The sequence below is a fragment of the Pyrus communis genome, chromosome 1, assembly GCF_963583255.1.
Source record: "Pyrus communis chromosome 1, drPyrComm1.1, whole genome shotgun sequence".
NCBI lineage: Eukaryota > Viridiplantae > Streptophyta > Magnoliopsida > Rosales > Rosaceae > Pyrus > Pyrus communis.
This window is the reverse complement of record NC_084803.1, coordinates 40,114,928-40,132,032: the sequence shown is the minus strand read 5'-3', so window position 1 is coordinate 40,132,032 and position 17,105 is coordinate 40,114,928. Positions and strand designations below refer to the sequence as shown.

The window sequence follows — 17,105 nt, the reverse complement described above, 5'->3', positions numbered from 1 at the left end:
TACCAAAGATGCATATGGTTTGTTCAGCATACTTTGCATTTCCAATTGATTCTTAGGGCACTGAGACTTGTTTAGCTTCCCTCATCATGCTCAACATCAGTCAAGTAGGTCACATAATCGTTAGAGATCGCTGACCTTCGAACTCTTTATGATGCTCTTCTCGGTATTTCATTTATTACTGGGCTTTCCCTAACAGCTTCCTCGATAACATGTTCATGCATTGGCTCATTTGCATGATCATTTGATTATACCACCAATTTCAGAAATACCTCAGGTTCGAACATAATGGTTTGCATGGCATTTGACCCATGTTGATTATCTATCTCCTTCATGAAAGTCAGTGGGACCTTCATGTTCTTAAAAAATAAAGTTATTTGAATCTCCTCCATCATGGCTGACTTCTTCTTCAATAAACTTCACATTATTGGTTTCAAAAACTCTAGTGTGCAAGTTTGGAACATAAAACTTGTAACCTTAGATTTTTCAGGAAAACCAATAAAACGACAGCTTACGGTTCTCGAATCAAGTTTCTTTTCTTGTGGATTATACATCCTAGCCTTTGCCTTGCACGTCCAAACACGAAGATGATTGAGACTAGGTTTCCTCAAGGTCCAAATCTCAAATGGAGTTTTATTTTTGCTTGGGACTTGGTTCAACACATAATTTGCCATCTTCAAAGCTTTTCCCCAAAGAAAATGAGGAAGAGTTGTGCGGCTCATCATACTTCTCACCATCTCTTTCAACGTTCTATTCCTTCTTTTCGTGACACCATTTCGCTCTGGTGTCCTAAGTGTGGTATATTGAGCTTGAATACCACATTCTTCAAGATATAAAGCCAATGGTCCCTTATGTTGCCTAACCTCTGTAAACCTGCCAAAATATTCCCCTCCTCTATCCGATCTCAAAACCTTTATTGTAGTGTCCAATTGGTTTTCAACTTTTGTTATAAAAATTTTAAAACAATTTGGGACTTGTGATTTTCCTGAAATTAAAAATTCATATCCATATTTTGAAAAATCATCTATAAATGTTACAAAATACACATTTCCACATATTGTTTTTGTGGGAAAAAGGACCACATACGTTGGAATGGATCACTTCCAACAGTTTTTGACTCCTTGTTGAATTCTTCTTTTTAATTTTTGTCAACTTCCCTTTGCAACAATCCACAAAATCATGTAGCTCGGTGAAATTTAAATCAGGCAAAATATTTTCTTTCACCAAACATTGCAATCTTGTTTTAGATATGTGACCTAATGTTCTATGCCAAAGCATGGAAGAAAGGTCATTTGATAATGGTCTTTTAACTTGCAATGAAGAATCAATATTATAACAATTTAAATAATTCACGACGGTGCAATCCAATTTCCAAAGATCATTATCTAAAAGACAAACACCAAGCAAATAATTCATATTATCCTTCATAAATAACCTTATGCTCTCATTGTCTCCGATGAAAGCAAAACCATTCCTTACAAGTTTTGAAGAAAAAAACTAAAGACCTAGTTAATGACGGAACATAAAGAACATCAAAAAAGTTCTAAAACAAAGCCAAAAGATAGTCTAAGCTTGAGGTTGCCTATTGCTTCCACAACTACTTTATTTCCATTCCTAACATGCACTTCAAAAACTTCATTACTTGTTGACGCTCTTCTTGAAAAGCCCTGCAAAGAATTGGTAATATGTATCAAGCAGCCAGTGTCAAACCACCAAGTATTTGGAGGAGCATCAACAAGTAAAGTTTGAAAACAAAGAAAATCATTAATAATTTTATTACCTTTCTTCACTGCCCATTTATTTCTTTTCTCACAGTCCATTTTCAAATGTCCCAATTGTTTGCAAAAATAACACCTCATGTTTTCTAAGTTCACCTTATAGTTTTGAGGTTCTCTAGAGGAGGAAGGAATATTGGTAGCAACATTAGAGGTAGTATAGGGCTTAGTTTGCGTACCAGTGTTCACCATAGGCCTTTTCGCAGTATTGAAGTTTACCAAATTCACAGTCCAAATTTGGTCTTGCTCAGCCTATTGTCCTCTTGCACACAAATGAAGATCATCTCGTCATGGATCCACTTCTCCTTTTGTGTGTTGTATGATATCTTAAGTTGTTTAAATGATTCAGGTAGTGATGAGAGTGCCATATGGACAACAAAAGAATCATCAAGTGGCTTCTTGAGATCTTTCAGCTTGGCTGCAGTGTCTACTAACTTCAAAATGTGCTCACGAACACTGGTTTTCCCATCGAACTTGAGTGATGTCAGAGTGGTCATCAAGTTGCCCATTTCAGCATTCTCAGAAACCTTAAACTTTTCACACACAACCTCCAGGAAGTCTTTCACCTTCTTGCACACTGGGATCCCACCTTTAACTGTCTTGGTGATTGACATCTTCATCACCATAAGAACCATCCTGTTGGATTTCTCCCACCTTTCAGCCTTCATCCTTTGCTCATTGGTGTTGTTTTCAGTCACAGCCGGTGGTTAGTCTTCCCTTAGTGCAAGATCGTAATCCATCAGTCCTAGCACTATCTCAACATCTTACTTTCACTTCTTGAAATTCCATCCATTCAAGGGTTCAATGGAGGAGAAACTTAGAGCATTCGAATTCACTGAAGAAGCCACAAAAAACAATCAAATAACTTCATTGAAAAAATAATCAATCATAGATACATGTAACACCTTTGGGCAAGATACACAACTGCATTTTATGCATATGGTCTGATCATGCATCCTTATTGTATAGCCTTCTTAATTAGGGTTCAAGTTACAACTAAAATTCTAATCTTTGGTAGAGAAAATAGTTGGCTCAAAGACTAACTAAAAACCTATACACTAATTAATAAAACCAACCAGTTAATTTAGTACCCTTTAGAGTATAATGTTATCATGTCATGTATTACGAATCACTCTCCATGCAACCTCCTTAATAAACATTTGTTTTAATGGTTTATCAACATGATTTCCTTTAAATGATAATGAAGTTTGATTTCATATCAATTTGTATCAACTTTGTGTCAACTTTGTTCTCGAAGAAACACGCTCATGAAAACACGACATTAGTCATCACAATAAACAAATAGTACAAAATGAATCTATGAAGAGCTAAGACATGCTCTGATACCAAATGTTGGAATTTTATTAGTTTAGCTTCACATAGATTACAATATTAACTAGAAGCAAAGTGTAAATCAAACTTGAAGAAACCATTGTAACTGAGTTCACAAAGGTAAGTCTTCTACTCAATGGGGACCTTATGTTCTAACTAGAATATGGCTCGTTAATTCAATAAGAACGCACATTTCCCCTTGAGCAGGGACTGAACCTTTATAGACGTGTAACCTCAACCATTTCCTCCTATCACGGAAACAGTTTGATTAAACCCCATTTCCATTTGATTTCCAATGTGGGATATCCACTCTCTACCATGTTTATCCTTATTGTCCTACTTTAAAGGAAATAATATCTACTTATATATTAACTCTAACTAATTTCGGCTTCCACTAAACTTAAACCCTAACGTGATAAGTTTAAAGTCCAATAGGGTTCCAACAAGATCTCCCGTAGTCTAGTTAATTCTCAATGCAGAACATAAGCCAAAAAATATGAACCTCACATTCAATGAAGAAGATTAGCAAAAAATATAGTTGAAATGGCAAAAACAACGTGCATCATTTCTGCCTATTTATGATAAGTCCAATCTCATCTACATTTCAGTTTTATTGTATCAAGCACAACAAAAACTTGAACCGAGAGCAGTTGCTTATCAAGCTTCAAAGATATATGAGGTAAAACACAAGACTCGGATCATAAAAACGTGTAAACACAAATATCCTGCAACAAATGACAAGAGAACACGTGTACAAAATAATTGTTTAAATTAATGAATTTGTAGGGTTACAATCCCTTTACAACTTGATCCTCTAATTCGATTTCCGAAATGTGTAGATGTGCAGTGTTGTTGATCCAAGGGTCATGATGACTTGATCTTGCATGAACGAATGCCGCAAGGTTTTGGCTCTTGGCAATGGAGGAACCGATATGTGTAGGGGTGCTTGGTGGTTCTTCACGTGATTTGATGAAGAACATGAAGGGTTTTCCAAGTCTTCTTGAGTGTTTGAGTGTTTTGGTGGTTTGAGTGCTTGAGAGTTTCAGAATTTCAAAGCATCAGCGTTCGCGTGAAATGATTTTTGGATCCCTTTCTTTGTCTTAGAACCTCCTATTTATAGACTCTCCAAGCCTTGACTAAGGATGGATTTGACCTTGATTGTGGGCTTGATTAATTGACGAAAGAACTAGGACTCTATTTGTGGGCTGGTTCGTGATTTGACTCCATCAATTAACATTTGATTTAACTAAAGTCTTATTATATTAACACCCCACAAATTATTGAATAAGCCCATATACTTAATACACCCCACCTTTGCTTTTTCACTTAAAAATTATTTTAATACACCCCACATACTTTTCCATAATACACTCACACCCCACATTCTCAATATACACATTATATTTTGTACATACATGACGTAGGACAAACCAAGGGAGTCTCGGAAAGATGAGGGATGATAACCTTGGAATCACTTAACCAGGGGCAACTGAGAATGCTCACGTCGCTAATCGTGGATTTGCTCACACGACGAAGCCAAATGCTTGATTTTAGAAGGAGAAATCACTCTCTTCAAATGCACAAGGCAAATACAATTTTTTAATTCATTCAAATCTCCCTAAACATACATATGAAGTCCTTTAAATAGAAAGCTTACAATACATTGGTAGGATAATTACTTATTACTAACGATTATAGTTACTAGAAACCTAATAAAACACGGCTTTGAAAGATGAAAAGCCACAAACAATCAAATTTAATATAAAAACTATATTTAATGTTGTGCATTGCATCAATACTAGGCCTAGGCATGGGCCGGGCCGGGGATTACATTTTCTAATATAGGAACCGGACATTACCCGGCCCGGTTGAAATAGGCCGGTTTGGACTGGATCCACGGGTCCCCTTTTTTTTATTTATTTATTTTTGTTTGAAAAAAATAATAATAAAATTTGTACAGATTGCAAACTGCACAGATTTGAATTTTGCATAGATAGCAAACTACTGCACAAATTGCAAACTGTACAGATTTGCACATATTGCAACTGCACAGAGTCACAGATTGCATTTATGCAGATTTTGCACAAATTCACCATTATTCACATCCAATCTAAATACAAAGTCCAACATCCAAGTTCATAGATTAACAATACATCTAAAATAACAATATTACATCGTCCAATATTTAAAAATCAAATCAACATACAAAATATCCGAAAGTGGAATGATTTATCAGATATGGGAATAACTTTCATTGTCCACATTCTCATTCTCCTTATGTGTATGGGATCAAGTGAATGAAATATTCCCTGATGCTGCAATGATTAGCCAACAGAGGACATCTGGCAAAATTATAGAAAAATTGTCTCTATGCTGCCCCTCATTTCTTATTCTTCCTCCTCAAAAGTTCCAGATCAAGTAATGTTAAAAAACTTCATCAAAACTTTAACATTGGTATTAAGAGTCTGTTGTACTTTTATACAAAAGTAAGAACACAAGAATTAAAGTGGCTCGACGTAAAGCCTATAAGAAATTAACCAAATTCCAGACTCAAATACGTTGAAAGCCAAATTTTCAGCCCAATATCTCTTTCGCGCACCTTCCTTTTGTCCCTCTTCTTTCTTTCCCTTTTTTTTTTTTCTTTTCTCCCTAGTACGACAGCAATCCAAGCGGAATTTGATACACAGATAAAGGGCCGAGGGTAAAGCCAAATACTAATGCATATGCAGAACACGACTTTGTGCTTTAACAGGCCAACCAAATGGTTTGAGACTACATATTGTAAAACTCAGAGTAGGGCTCGAAAGCTCCATGAAAAATGATTGTGATGCTGATGCAGACAAAGATTTTGACCAGTTTTTGCATCCAATTCAACTCAAAAGGAAGAAGAAATGTATAGACTCACACTATCTACTAATCTAGTATCTAATTTCCATTAGAACTTAGAAGTTAGAAGGCATCAAAGCTTGCCAAATTACTGCAAAATTATCAATTCAAGCATCAATCTACATCAAAATTAACTCTAGTAACCTAGTTTGAAAACCCTAAAATCCCAAATTCCAATTTAAAAACCCTAAAATCGCTACACCTAAAATTCAAAATTTCAAATTAATAACAAAACCCTAATTCAAAATTACCTAAATTTTAGAGGGATGATGGCTGGTACCAGTGTCCTCGACGACGGTGATGGGGTTGCTGTCAAAGAGGAGATAATCGATGGCAGGGGTGATGGCTTGGCCTCTAGGTTCTCTAGGATGTTGTCGAGGAGGATGATGGGTGGTGCCGTTGTGTTCGCCGAGGAGAATCAACGGTTGGTGAGGGGGATGACGATTGGAGTCGAGGGAACTGTCGAGGAGGGACTGAGACTAAGAGTCTGAGAGTGAGAGTGAGAGTGAGAGTCGAGATGAGAGAGAGATAGAGAACTTAGGGTAAACTAAAGCTAACGGTTCAAATTAGATATGGTAGCTTATTCATGTCCGTCCATCCTAGGATTTCTCTCACCTACGAGAACTTCCCAGTGGGTCACCCATCCTAGGATTTCTCTCACCCAAACTTGCTTAACTTCGGAGTTCTGATGGAACCCGAAACCAGTGAGTTCCCAAAATGCCTCGTGCTATATGGAGGTGGGCATGTACATATAAGGCACATCACCCCTTCTCCATTGGTCCCTACTTTTATTTATGGAAACGTCAGAACCGCCGTGTAGTCCTCGTGAGCCACCAAAGATGAACAGATACCTAGAACCTAGGGAGCGCAAAACAGAAGGGTGAGTGGGTAAAAACAAAGCGTCTGAAAACGTATTTATCTTTATGAACATAATAACCCCTTTTCGTAAAACCCGTATAGTTTCTAGAAAATACTACTATGTAGGTATGAAAACCAATGCACAAGAGCATAAAAAACTGAAGCATGCCATGTCATGATATCTCAACAATAATAAATGTAAGCCAGGTGTGAAACCAATATAAAATAGTATAATGCTAGTCAGAGTCACCTAACGTGACCTGTATGATTGGACCTATAACTTTTCAATCTAGGCTAGCACACGAGTCGGAGTCATCTAGTGTGACCTGTACGACAGGCTAGGTATAAATATGTACACTCAAGTGCTACGATCACGTGAAGGCTGTGCGATAATTCGCGGGTCACCTATGAGTCGGAACCACTTATTGTGGTCTGTACGACAGGCTGGCACCAGACTTGGATCCAAGGTAAGTGTGCGGTGCGGGAGGTGAACAATCATATGAAGGCTGACCCTAGCCCCGGGCGGGAGCACTAATACCGGGGTGCAACCATGATGAGCTCTACATAAATTTGTGCATACCAATGCAATACAACCCATTCATTCACATAGTACTCACCTGAAGCTTACCTGAGTCTCCACAGCATCACACAATACAATTCACAAATGTAACAATGCAATATTTAAAATGTAACTTATTTACGACATGGCAAGCAAAGCATAGTTCCATATGAAAGCATTTTTGGAAACTGTATATAAATATAAATATATATATATATATATATATAGAAAACAAATGCCCACTCACTGATAAGTAGCATGATCGTAGCCCCCTAGCTTCGGTTGTCCACGCTCGTCCTCAGGGTACATCTCACCTATATGCGATACAACTATTTTTACGTTAATTAATTAGCATGTAAACAAAGCCTAGGATTAATTGCTCAAATGGGGTGTTTGAATATACCAACGTGATCTACTCGACAACATGAACATCGCCATATCTTTAGAAAAAAATTTGGATGTCCGACGTGCCCTCATGTGCCGACCAAGGCATGGCCACACGAGCCGGCCATGTGTAGGCACGTGCCTGGTACATTGGACGAAAACTCTAACGGCGTTAGGAATATTCCGTTAAAATTACAGAATATTCCGTTAAATTCTAACGGTGTTACCTGACGCCATTAGAATATTCCATCAACTTTGACGGAATATTCTTTTTCTCCTCTGGTGGACCTCGCCGGTCTCCACCGTCCGCCGTCTGGTTTGCCGGTTTCTGGAAATTTTTCAAAACTTAATATCTACTTCATTTCTTAACCAAAATCCATGAAATTTATATGGATTTGAAGGTCTTGAAGAGTAGAACGCATTCGTACCTATTAAGAGTTCATAATCCTATGAAAAGTGGTCGGAAAATTCCTTGAAAAATCCGGCCAATTCTGCAACTTTCCAAACTCACCTATATCGATGTCCGCTTCACTCCAAGATTACTCCAAAGTGTTAGGGAAGTTGCCTGGATACCTTTCCAAGCCTTAAAAGCTCGTGAGTCGACGGTTAAAACTCACCAAAATTGAAACCTAAGGGTATGGCTAGGTTCGTGAGTTTGTTAGAAGTGTGATGGTAGTCTTTGTAGGTTCGATTCGTGCTGTTTTGGTGTGGTTTATGCATGTGGGGTGTCTTGGGTGCAGACAGGAAGAAGAAAGGAGAAGAGTTGAGAAGGAGAGAGAGAGTGTATGCGTATGTGTGTGTGTGTGTGTGTGATTGGCCAGAATCAGAAAATAATATTTTTTTTATTGGGCTGCGATGAGAGAGATAGAGTTCTAATTGGCCCAAAGAAAGATAAAATCCCAAAATCTGATTGGTTTAGAGGTAATATGAGCTAATATAATTGGCTCGTGATTTACCTGTTTAAGTATTCAATTAATCGTAACTTTTTCGTTATGAATCCGATTCAGCCCTAACTCGCATCGATGCGCTCGTGACGTCGAGTACTATTTAATTACGATGGCGAGAAAATAATTTAAAACTACACATGTACATCCACGTCACTAAGCCAAAGAGGGCAATATCGTCACTTTACACAGTAGGGGAGAAAATATATATAATAATTTGGGACGAGTCATCACAATACACTCACATTTTCTATACATCCCACATTTCTCAGATCTTATAACATTCATTTTTTATTTTCAGGGACTGAATCTAACCATTTGAACGTTTAGTTTGCCGAAAGATTTCAAATCATCTAAACGTTTAGTTTGCCGGATGATTTGAAATTATCTTAGTATTATAGTTTGCATCGACAAATGTCTACCTTCGTTAAGTAGGATAACATCAGCAATGACTTCATTGCTAGGTTTAACTTTGTGGTACGCAATTTTTGTTTTGACTTTCAGGAACTTCATTTCTGCAGTGTGGAGCACTTGGAAAACATTGGCATCCTCCATTACTTTCAAACACTGAGAAATTGGAGAAAAAAATTCTTGGACGGACAAAGGCAAGGAGATTTCATGTAAACTCTCATTGGTATCCTTCTTCAAACAATTTGACTATAAATGGTGATTACAGATTATAATCCGCTCATTTTCTGTACTTTTCCTTTCCTGCAAGTAATATGGTAGTTTTAACATTTTACAACTTGCTATGATGCTAAGGTTTTACAAATGATTTGAGTTTTAATGCTGGTGAAATAACTTCGCTGCGTTTGCATAGATAAATTCTCGCTCTTGGATTCGATGAACAATTCATTTGGATATGGGAATATTAATTTGATTATTGCGTGGCTGGTTTTAAGACGTATACTCTTGGAAATATTTGAAATATTTGAAGCTGCACTTCCAAACGAATTTGAGATATTTGAAGCTGCATCTTTACATTGATAGATATAAATGGAGGTACAAGTACAAATGGTTAGATTCATTTGAACTTTTTCAATAATAATAATAATAGCAATTTCAAAGCTACCATGCTGTTTTCATTTTCTTGTGCATATTTTGGTCAATCAACATGTTTGTAGTTTCATTGGTTAGGGTTTTGTTCAACAATGGAGGGTGGGAGGGTTTTGATAGTTGAGAAGATAAATAATACCCTAAAAGTGATTTGGGGTGTATTTAGAAATTTTTTTTTTAAGACCTAATAAGGTCAAAATTGTCATTGCATAGTGGGGTAAATAAGTCATTTAATATTAACTTTTAATGTGAGGTGCATTCAACATTTTGTGGGGTGCTAATATAAAAAACCTAACTAAATTAAAATCAAATAATTCATTTCTGCAGATGTTGACACTTGTCATTCTTGATGACTCGTTCGATTTTGATGAGTCATATCCATGTGTATGATTTTGTGAGACACGCGGCGCATGTCACGTATGCCCTGGCATGTTGAAACTTTAATGTGTTTGTGAACATTTATTTCACCGAAATTTCGATGCCTACAAAACGAATTCAAAATTTGCTATCAAATGAATTAATGAATTTTAGCTGACAATTAAACTGAGTTCCAACACTGCATTCTTGTTTTTGCAGAAAATCCAAAACAAGAAGGCAAAAACACAAAGGAAAAAAAAAAGACAATGTGGAACTTTTCCGTCTATAAACCACATCTTGCAGACTATGTATTCGATGATCTATATTCTAATTAAGAAGAAAAACAAATGTACGATCGAGCACTAAGAAAACATTTTGTAACTTTTGGCTTGCATAATAATTTCGCGCGCTCCTCCTATGGGTGAAAAAAGAGCCAGCAGCACGCCTACCACGATCGAAAACTGAAATCAAACACAAAATAAAACATGTGGAGTTTAGCTCTTGCATAATATAATAAGCTTTAAAAACCATAATAAACTGAAAAACTAGCTAATATTTTATGAATATCACTCAATTACGCATTGAGATTTGACATGCGCATATGTGTGATGCGCATGAGAGAAAGTGTGTTTGTGAACATACCCATGAGGCCCACCAGTGCATACTAAATCTTTTTGGTTTATGAACGACAATCCACATAACGCAAGGCATCTGCACCAAATTCAATTCAGCAACTTAAATGCCACACCTATACTAATTACCAAGATAAATACAATGTTAAATAATCTGTGTCGTTGTTTCATCAATTGAGATTGTATATGAACTTACGTAATAAGATGTCGAGGAGAACACTAAACCTCCAAATAGTCCTAACAATCCTCCAAAAAATGGAATGCACATTGCAATGAACCCTGCTACGACTGGAAAAAAAGTTCAAAGAAAATCAAACATAATCTATTCACAAAAGATGTCACAGATTTGAGCAAAAAGATTAAGAGATCGGTCATAAATATACCGGCCAGCAGTAGTTTTATTATTCATAGAGAGAATGGTACTTACGTACGTACGCACTGCGAGCAATGAAACGTAATAGCAATCCTGGTTTGAAACGTAAATTATTTACTAAAACCGACTCGATCAGATCAAACACAGGCATTGCAAAGACCTGAATATATATAATAAAAAAATAAGGAAGCATTAGCAATGAATTAAGTAGTTAATTGATAGTGCCGTATAATGTATGCATGCTTTTACTAGTTATAAAGTGTGTGTTTGTTCAATTACCTGATAGCTTCCTATAACATGGAAAAACACCATTAGGTTAGCGGCTGCGATGAGCCAAGCAGGTTTTTCTAGTGAGATGAGAACATCATCCTCTACAGTATTGCCAAAAGCCCAAAAGCCAGAGATTGCAACTGCAAGATAGAAAAATATTACGATGACGTAAGCCACGACGACGCCTCTCCACATTGCAATTCTTGAGGGTTTCTCTGGAGTTGAAGGGATTGTGGCTTGAATCTCTAAAGCCACGCTGTGTCCGGCAAAAGCAAATGCTATTGTTCCTAATCCACCCAACATATCAAATACTTGGCTTGGTGTCGTATGAGATCGAAGTGAATGATCAACATGCGCGTGGTTATTTACACCCATGATTGTCGATGTCACAAATGCTATCATCGCGTAACTGCATGCAACAAATATATAGCATTATCATCAGAAATAACTAAGAAATGTATGATTAAGAAGGACGGAATATATACCCGCAAGACATGAGTGCCGCGAGGAGAGAAATTCCTTTCAGAGAATTGAAATTGGGAGATTGGGAGAGCCCTAATTGCAAAACAATAAAGAAGAGGATGAAATATGTTTGTCTAATATGGCCTATGCTTGGAACAACGAGTTCGAAGAATTTTTTCAATGACTTGCCACCAGTGACTGTATACACAATGCATGAAGCCACTTGCACAGTCATCTGCTGCGGCATAATAATCCAGTACCCTAGTTTTGGCCCAAAACAATGCTGCCCTAGTTCCGGGTATCGATCAAAACGCTGCCCCGGTACTATTTCATGCAGTCTAATCAGTTGCCAGAATGAGTAGAAAGTGATCACCCATGACAAGAAAATGGCTGCAATTCCAGGGCCCCTGAACAAATAAATATCAACGTACCATAAGATCAAACGTAAGTATCTCGAAATTTTATTTAGTTTATATATGTGGTATATATTAGCAAGAACTAAATTTCGTACTCGTGTAACTATATATATGTATCTATATATATATTTTTAATATATAGAAAAAAGAAGAATACATTACCAGCCACATCCTGATAATGCATATGGTAAGCCCAGTATTCCTGCACCAACAACAGCCGTGATATTGTGGAAAGCTGAGTACCACCATTTTGCATTCCTGTCAGCAGTGATGGGCAGCCAGTTATTTATATCGAGTTGCTCTTGGGTCCTTCTAGCTGCTTCATTTTCATTCGTAGTGTTTCCCTGGATTTTAGTTGCATATATACAAATATATATTAGGTTTGTTTACGAACAGCCATCAAGATACAAAATAGAAACCCAAAGTAAACTAGCTAGCTATTGATCTAGTGGAATTATGAGTATATCATAGATAGATCGATGAATCGGCATTCACATATTGGGCTGCTTCCCCGGATTTGGATTTCATAGCAACGTTGAATTGTGTATTGTGATTAGCAAAGTACAAAAGATTGCCAAAACTAAAGAAATGTGTATATTTTGATGAATCTCATAAACATATGCACTTACCGCTTGAGCACTTGAGTGATGTTGGTCGGTCATTGTGGTAGATTGATTAACTAGCTTGCCAAAAAGGGTTAGTGTCAGAAGTATAGTAATGTGGGGAGCTTAAATACTAAAATTTAGATAGAGTGGAGTCTGCATCTTTGAGATCCTAATTTGTTGGGTTTTGAATCAGTCATGGAGCCTAAACTACAGTGTTGTGGTGAGCTGAGCAGTGCAGTGGAGAAAATAAAGGAACAACCAGATCAGCCTTATCTGATGTAATTATATGATTACAACTAAGTGATTCATCACTCCATTAGGAAATAAATAATTATCGTAATCAAATATCTTTCCTATTTTCTAGCAAATTGTCCATGATTTTTTCCTTGTAATTTGTTTTGCAAAATCGTTGAATAATTACACTCGCACATAATTCCTAAGCATTTTGATAAAGAAAACCCTAGCAGTAATAACCAAATTAAAATAAAAAATAGAGAAAACCCTAGACACAACAATTTTTGTGGATCATCTTTAAATTTTGTTAGATCACGAAAATCACTCGAGAAAGTTATACAAGAGAAATTATACACATACGAAAGCCTAGTTATTGTTAACCACCATAGGGTAACTTAGTGGTTAGGGACGAATTCCAAACCCGTATTTCATGTGGCTCGTCTTGGGTTCGATTCCTGGCACATCGACTGAAATGCATCAGTGAGTTTTTCTGGCTCCCAAAAAGGTAATTAACCTGCTGTGGCGAAGCCACCAAATGGTCCCTTTTAAAATAAAAAAAATAAAAGATAATCCTGGTTATTGTTTGAGGCAGGGTACATAGTGCATCAAGGGCAATTGTTCAAACTATTTGGCTAAGGTTTGTTATGGAGGATTTAGGCGAACTTCAAACAGAAGCAACTCCACTAAAGTGTGATAACACTTAAGCAATTTCCATCACTAAGAAGCATGTTTTCATTAGAAAACCAAGCACACTGACAAAATATATCACTTTGTCAATGATGGTTATTGTTTGAGGCAGGGTACATAGTGCATCAAGGGCAATTGTTCAAACTATTTGGCTAAGGTTTGTTATGGAGGATTTAGGCGAACTTCAAACAGAAGCAACTCCACTAAAGTGTGATAACACTTAAGCAATTTCCATCACCAAGAATCATGTTTTCATTAGAAAACCAAGCACATTGACAAAATATATCACTTTGTCAATGATGCACTTCAAGGGGGTGTTATTGATTTGATCTACTGTCCAAACAAAAGAACAGGTTGTAGGTATATATTCACAAAAGCATTAGCGAAGGATCAGTTCAATTATCTCAAACAGCTTCTTGGAGTGAAATCATTATACAATTTAAAGGAGAGTGTTGAATTATAAATTGCCACACTGATTTGTTGTTGGCGGAGTTAATTAGAAATGTTGTTGTGAATCTATTATGACTCAAAGGTCTTAGTTGTGCCACTTGTCTTAGACTCATAGGTTGTAAGATGGATGGCTTGGATTACTTGATGTAACCGTTAGAGCCAAGCTCAAGTGCTCATCACTCTCTCTGAATGAATGAACATTCTCTATTTTTCACAGTTTTTAGAAAATATCATTCTTTTCCAAAACAATCCAAAAATATACAAACTCGTTTTGATATACATATTTTCTTTTTACATTCATAAATACAATATATCTAATGAATTCTAACATGAACATGTGATTTGGTAGACATAGTTTGTTGTCACTAGTTTATCACGTTACAAGCCTTTTAGTAGGATGAATAATTGACCATTTAATATGTGAAAAAGATTAACTGACAAGATAAACACCTCTAAAACTATTAATTGATTATTAGCGAGAATTTCTCGTAATCTCATCCCTAATGAAGATTTTCTCCATTAATAGCACGTTTATGTAAAGGTAATTGGAATCAAAATAGAGAATTGAACTATGGTTACGGGATACTCTTGTGTTTACGTAATATTGGGGAATAAAAAAAATGGAACTTTAATGAAAATGAGTTGGGCTAACTTTAATTTAACCAAAAATCACTCTAAACTATTATTTTATCAAAATGTCTGAAAATTTAATCCTAAGGACACAACTATTCATGTATCAAGCCCTACAAACAGAACAACTCACGGACTACATTAAAAGCCCAAACCCAACAATAAATATTTTTTCCAAAATTGCCTCTAACGGAATCCAACCAAGCCCGTTATTCTATTCAAATCCAACTGTGATTGAAAATTAAATTCCATTTTCTTTTTCCATGACAAAGCATTAATGTCTACCTTGTTTTTTACACCCTCTCTTTCTCTCTTTTTTATGGGTTTTCTTCTCCGACCCTCTCTTCTTCTCCATGAATTTGCATAAACTTGTCACCAATTCGTTCTTTTTTTTTTTTTTTAAATTGTTACACATATTTGAAAATTAACTGTGATCGAAAACTGACCGCACGATATACGATGAACGGATATGATTTGAGGATCTCCAGAATCCTCACAAAGAGGATCCTCATTCATGTTAGTGCATTCACCTTCTTTACCTAACATAAAAAGGTTAAAGTTTTACCCTTCTAGAATTTCCAAATTTCACTCTGAAACTTAATATGCTCTCTTTGTAATTGAATCCAACATTGTACGTTCTATTTCCAAGAAAAGAAAATTCCACATCAAGCAATAGTGTGGGTTATTTTGTTATAGTTTCAGAAATAGTGTGGGTTATTTTACTGTAGTTTCAAAAATAATGTAGGTTATTTCAGTTTTAAAAAATAGTGAGTAATTTTGGTATAGTTCCAAAATATTAGGTTATATTGGATCAGTTTCAGAAATACTGTATGTTATTTTGTTGTAATTCCAGAAATAATGGTTATTTTGTTCTCTTTCATAAATAGTGTGAAATATTTTCGTTCAGTCTTTAGAAATAGTATGTAAATTTGCATTAGTTCCAAACATAGTGTGAGTTATTTTGGCTATGTTTCTGAAATAATATTGGTTATTTTGCTGTAGTTTCAAAAAGAGTGTAGGTTATTTTGGTTCAGTTTCAGAAATAGTGTGAGTTATTTTTGCCATGTTTCAGAAATAATGTTGGTTATTTTGCTATAGTTTCCAAAATAGTGTAGGTTATTTTGGTTCAGTTTTAGAAGTAGTATGAGTTTTTTGCTGTGGTTCCATAAATACTGTGAGTTATTTGGTTTTGTTTCATAAATATTGTAAGTTATTGTGTTGTGGTTCCATAAATAGTGTGAGTTATTTTGGTTATATTTCAAAAATAGTGTGTGTTATTTTGTTGTGGTTCCATAAATAGTGTGAGTTATTTTGGTTATTTTTCAGAAATAGTGTAAGTTATTTAACTGTATTTCCAGAAATAGTGTGAATTATTTTACTGTATTTCCAAAAATAATGTCTATTTTGTTCCCTTCTAGAAATAATTTGAGTTATTTTGGTTCAATTTTCAGAAATAGTGTGTAATTGTGTTGTAGTTCCAGAAATAGGGGGTTGTTTTAGTTCAGTTTCATAAATAGTGTGGGTTATTTTGTTGTAGTTCTAAAATAGTGTTTATTGTGTTCCATTATTCCAGAAATAGTGTGAGTTATTTTGGTTCAATTTTCAAAAATAGTGTGTCATTTTGCTGTAGTTTCATAAATATTGTGCTATGCATGAAACAAAAACACAATTTTAGGCACCCACAAATGCAACACATAGGTTTTATTCACAAATCCATATCTTTGTAATTTATCAGATCCAAGAAAAAAAGTCCAACATGAAAAATAACCAATCAGAAGTAATCAACTTTTGGATCAACCTATATAATACTGTAAAGTTGTAAAGCAAATGTTTCCTCTCACAAATTTTTTTCTATGTAATTAGTTTAAAAGACGATTAGAATGTGATGATTCAATTCGAAATTAATTGACCGAAAGACTAAACTAGAGGGGTTTCATTACCTATTTTGTGTTTTAATTGCACGAAAACACTAAACTCACCACAAATTAACATACATGTCTTGAGCCAAATACTATAATTTTATGTTTGAATATGAGTATACAACCGACTATTTAAACTAACAGTAAAAAACCAACTAATCTCTTTTTTTTTTGGTCGGAAAAACAAACTAATCTAAAAACAAAAAATTGGATCATTGACCAACGACAGAGGTAGTAACAAGGCTAGAGTGGGCTCTAGCATAGGAGGGATTTTCAGTG

At 35.7% G+C, this 17,105-nt stretch overlaps 2 protein-coding genes across 2 annotated transcripts; both read right to left on the bottom strand.

Moving 5' to 3' along the window:
• Positions 1-1,996: 1,996 nt before the first annotated feature.
• LOC137727683 (uncharacterized) lies at positions 1,997-2,440 on the bottom strand. The gene has a single exon (XM_068466512.1). The coding sequence runs from the start codon at positions 2,438-2,440 to the stop codon at positions 1,997-1,999; it is 444 nt and encodes a 147-aa protein (XP_068322613.1).
• An 8,070-nt stretch (positions 2,441-10,510) lies between these two features.
• On the bottom strand, positions 10,511-12,963 carry LOC137729612 (lysine histidine transporter-like 5). Its single transcript, XM_068468594.1, has 8 exons — positions 12,931-12,963; positions 12,464-12,645; positions 11,909-12,292; positions 11,433-11,832; positions 11,208-11,313; positions 10,977-11,068; positions 10,791-10,859; positions 10,511-10,609 (listed from the first exon to the last, which is right to left on the bottom strand). Exons 1-8 carry the CDS (start codon positions 12,961-12,963, stop codon positions 10,511-10,513), a joined length of 1,365 nt encoding a protein of 454 aa, XP_068324695.1.
• Between the last annotated feature and the right edge of the window lie 4,142 nt (positions 12,964-17,105).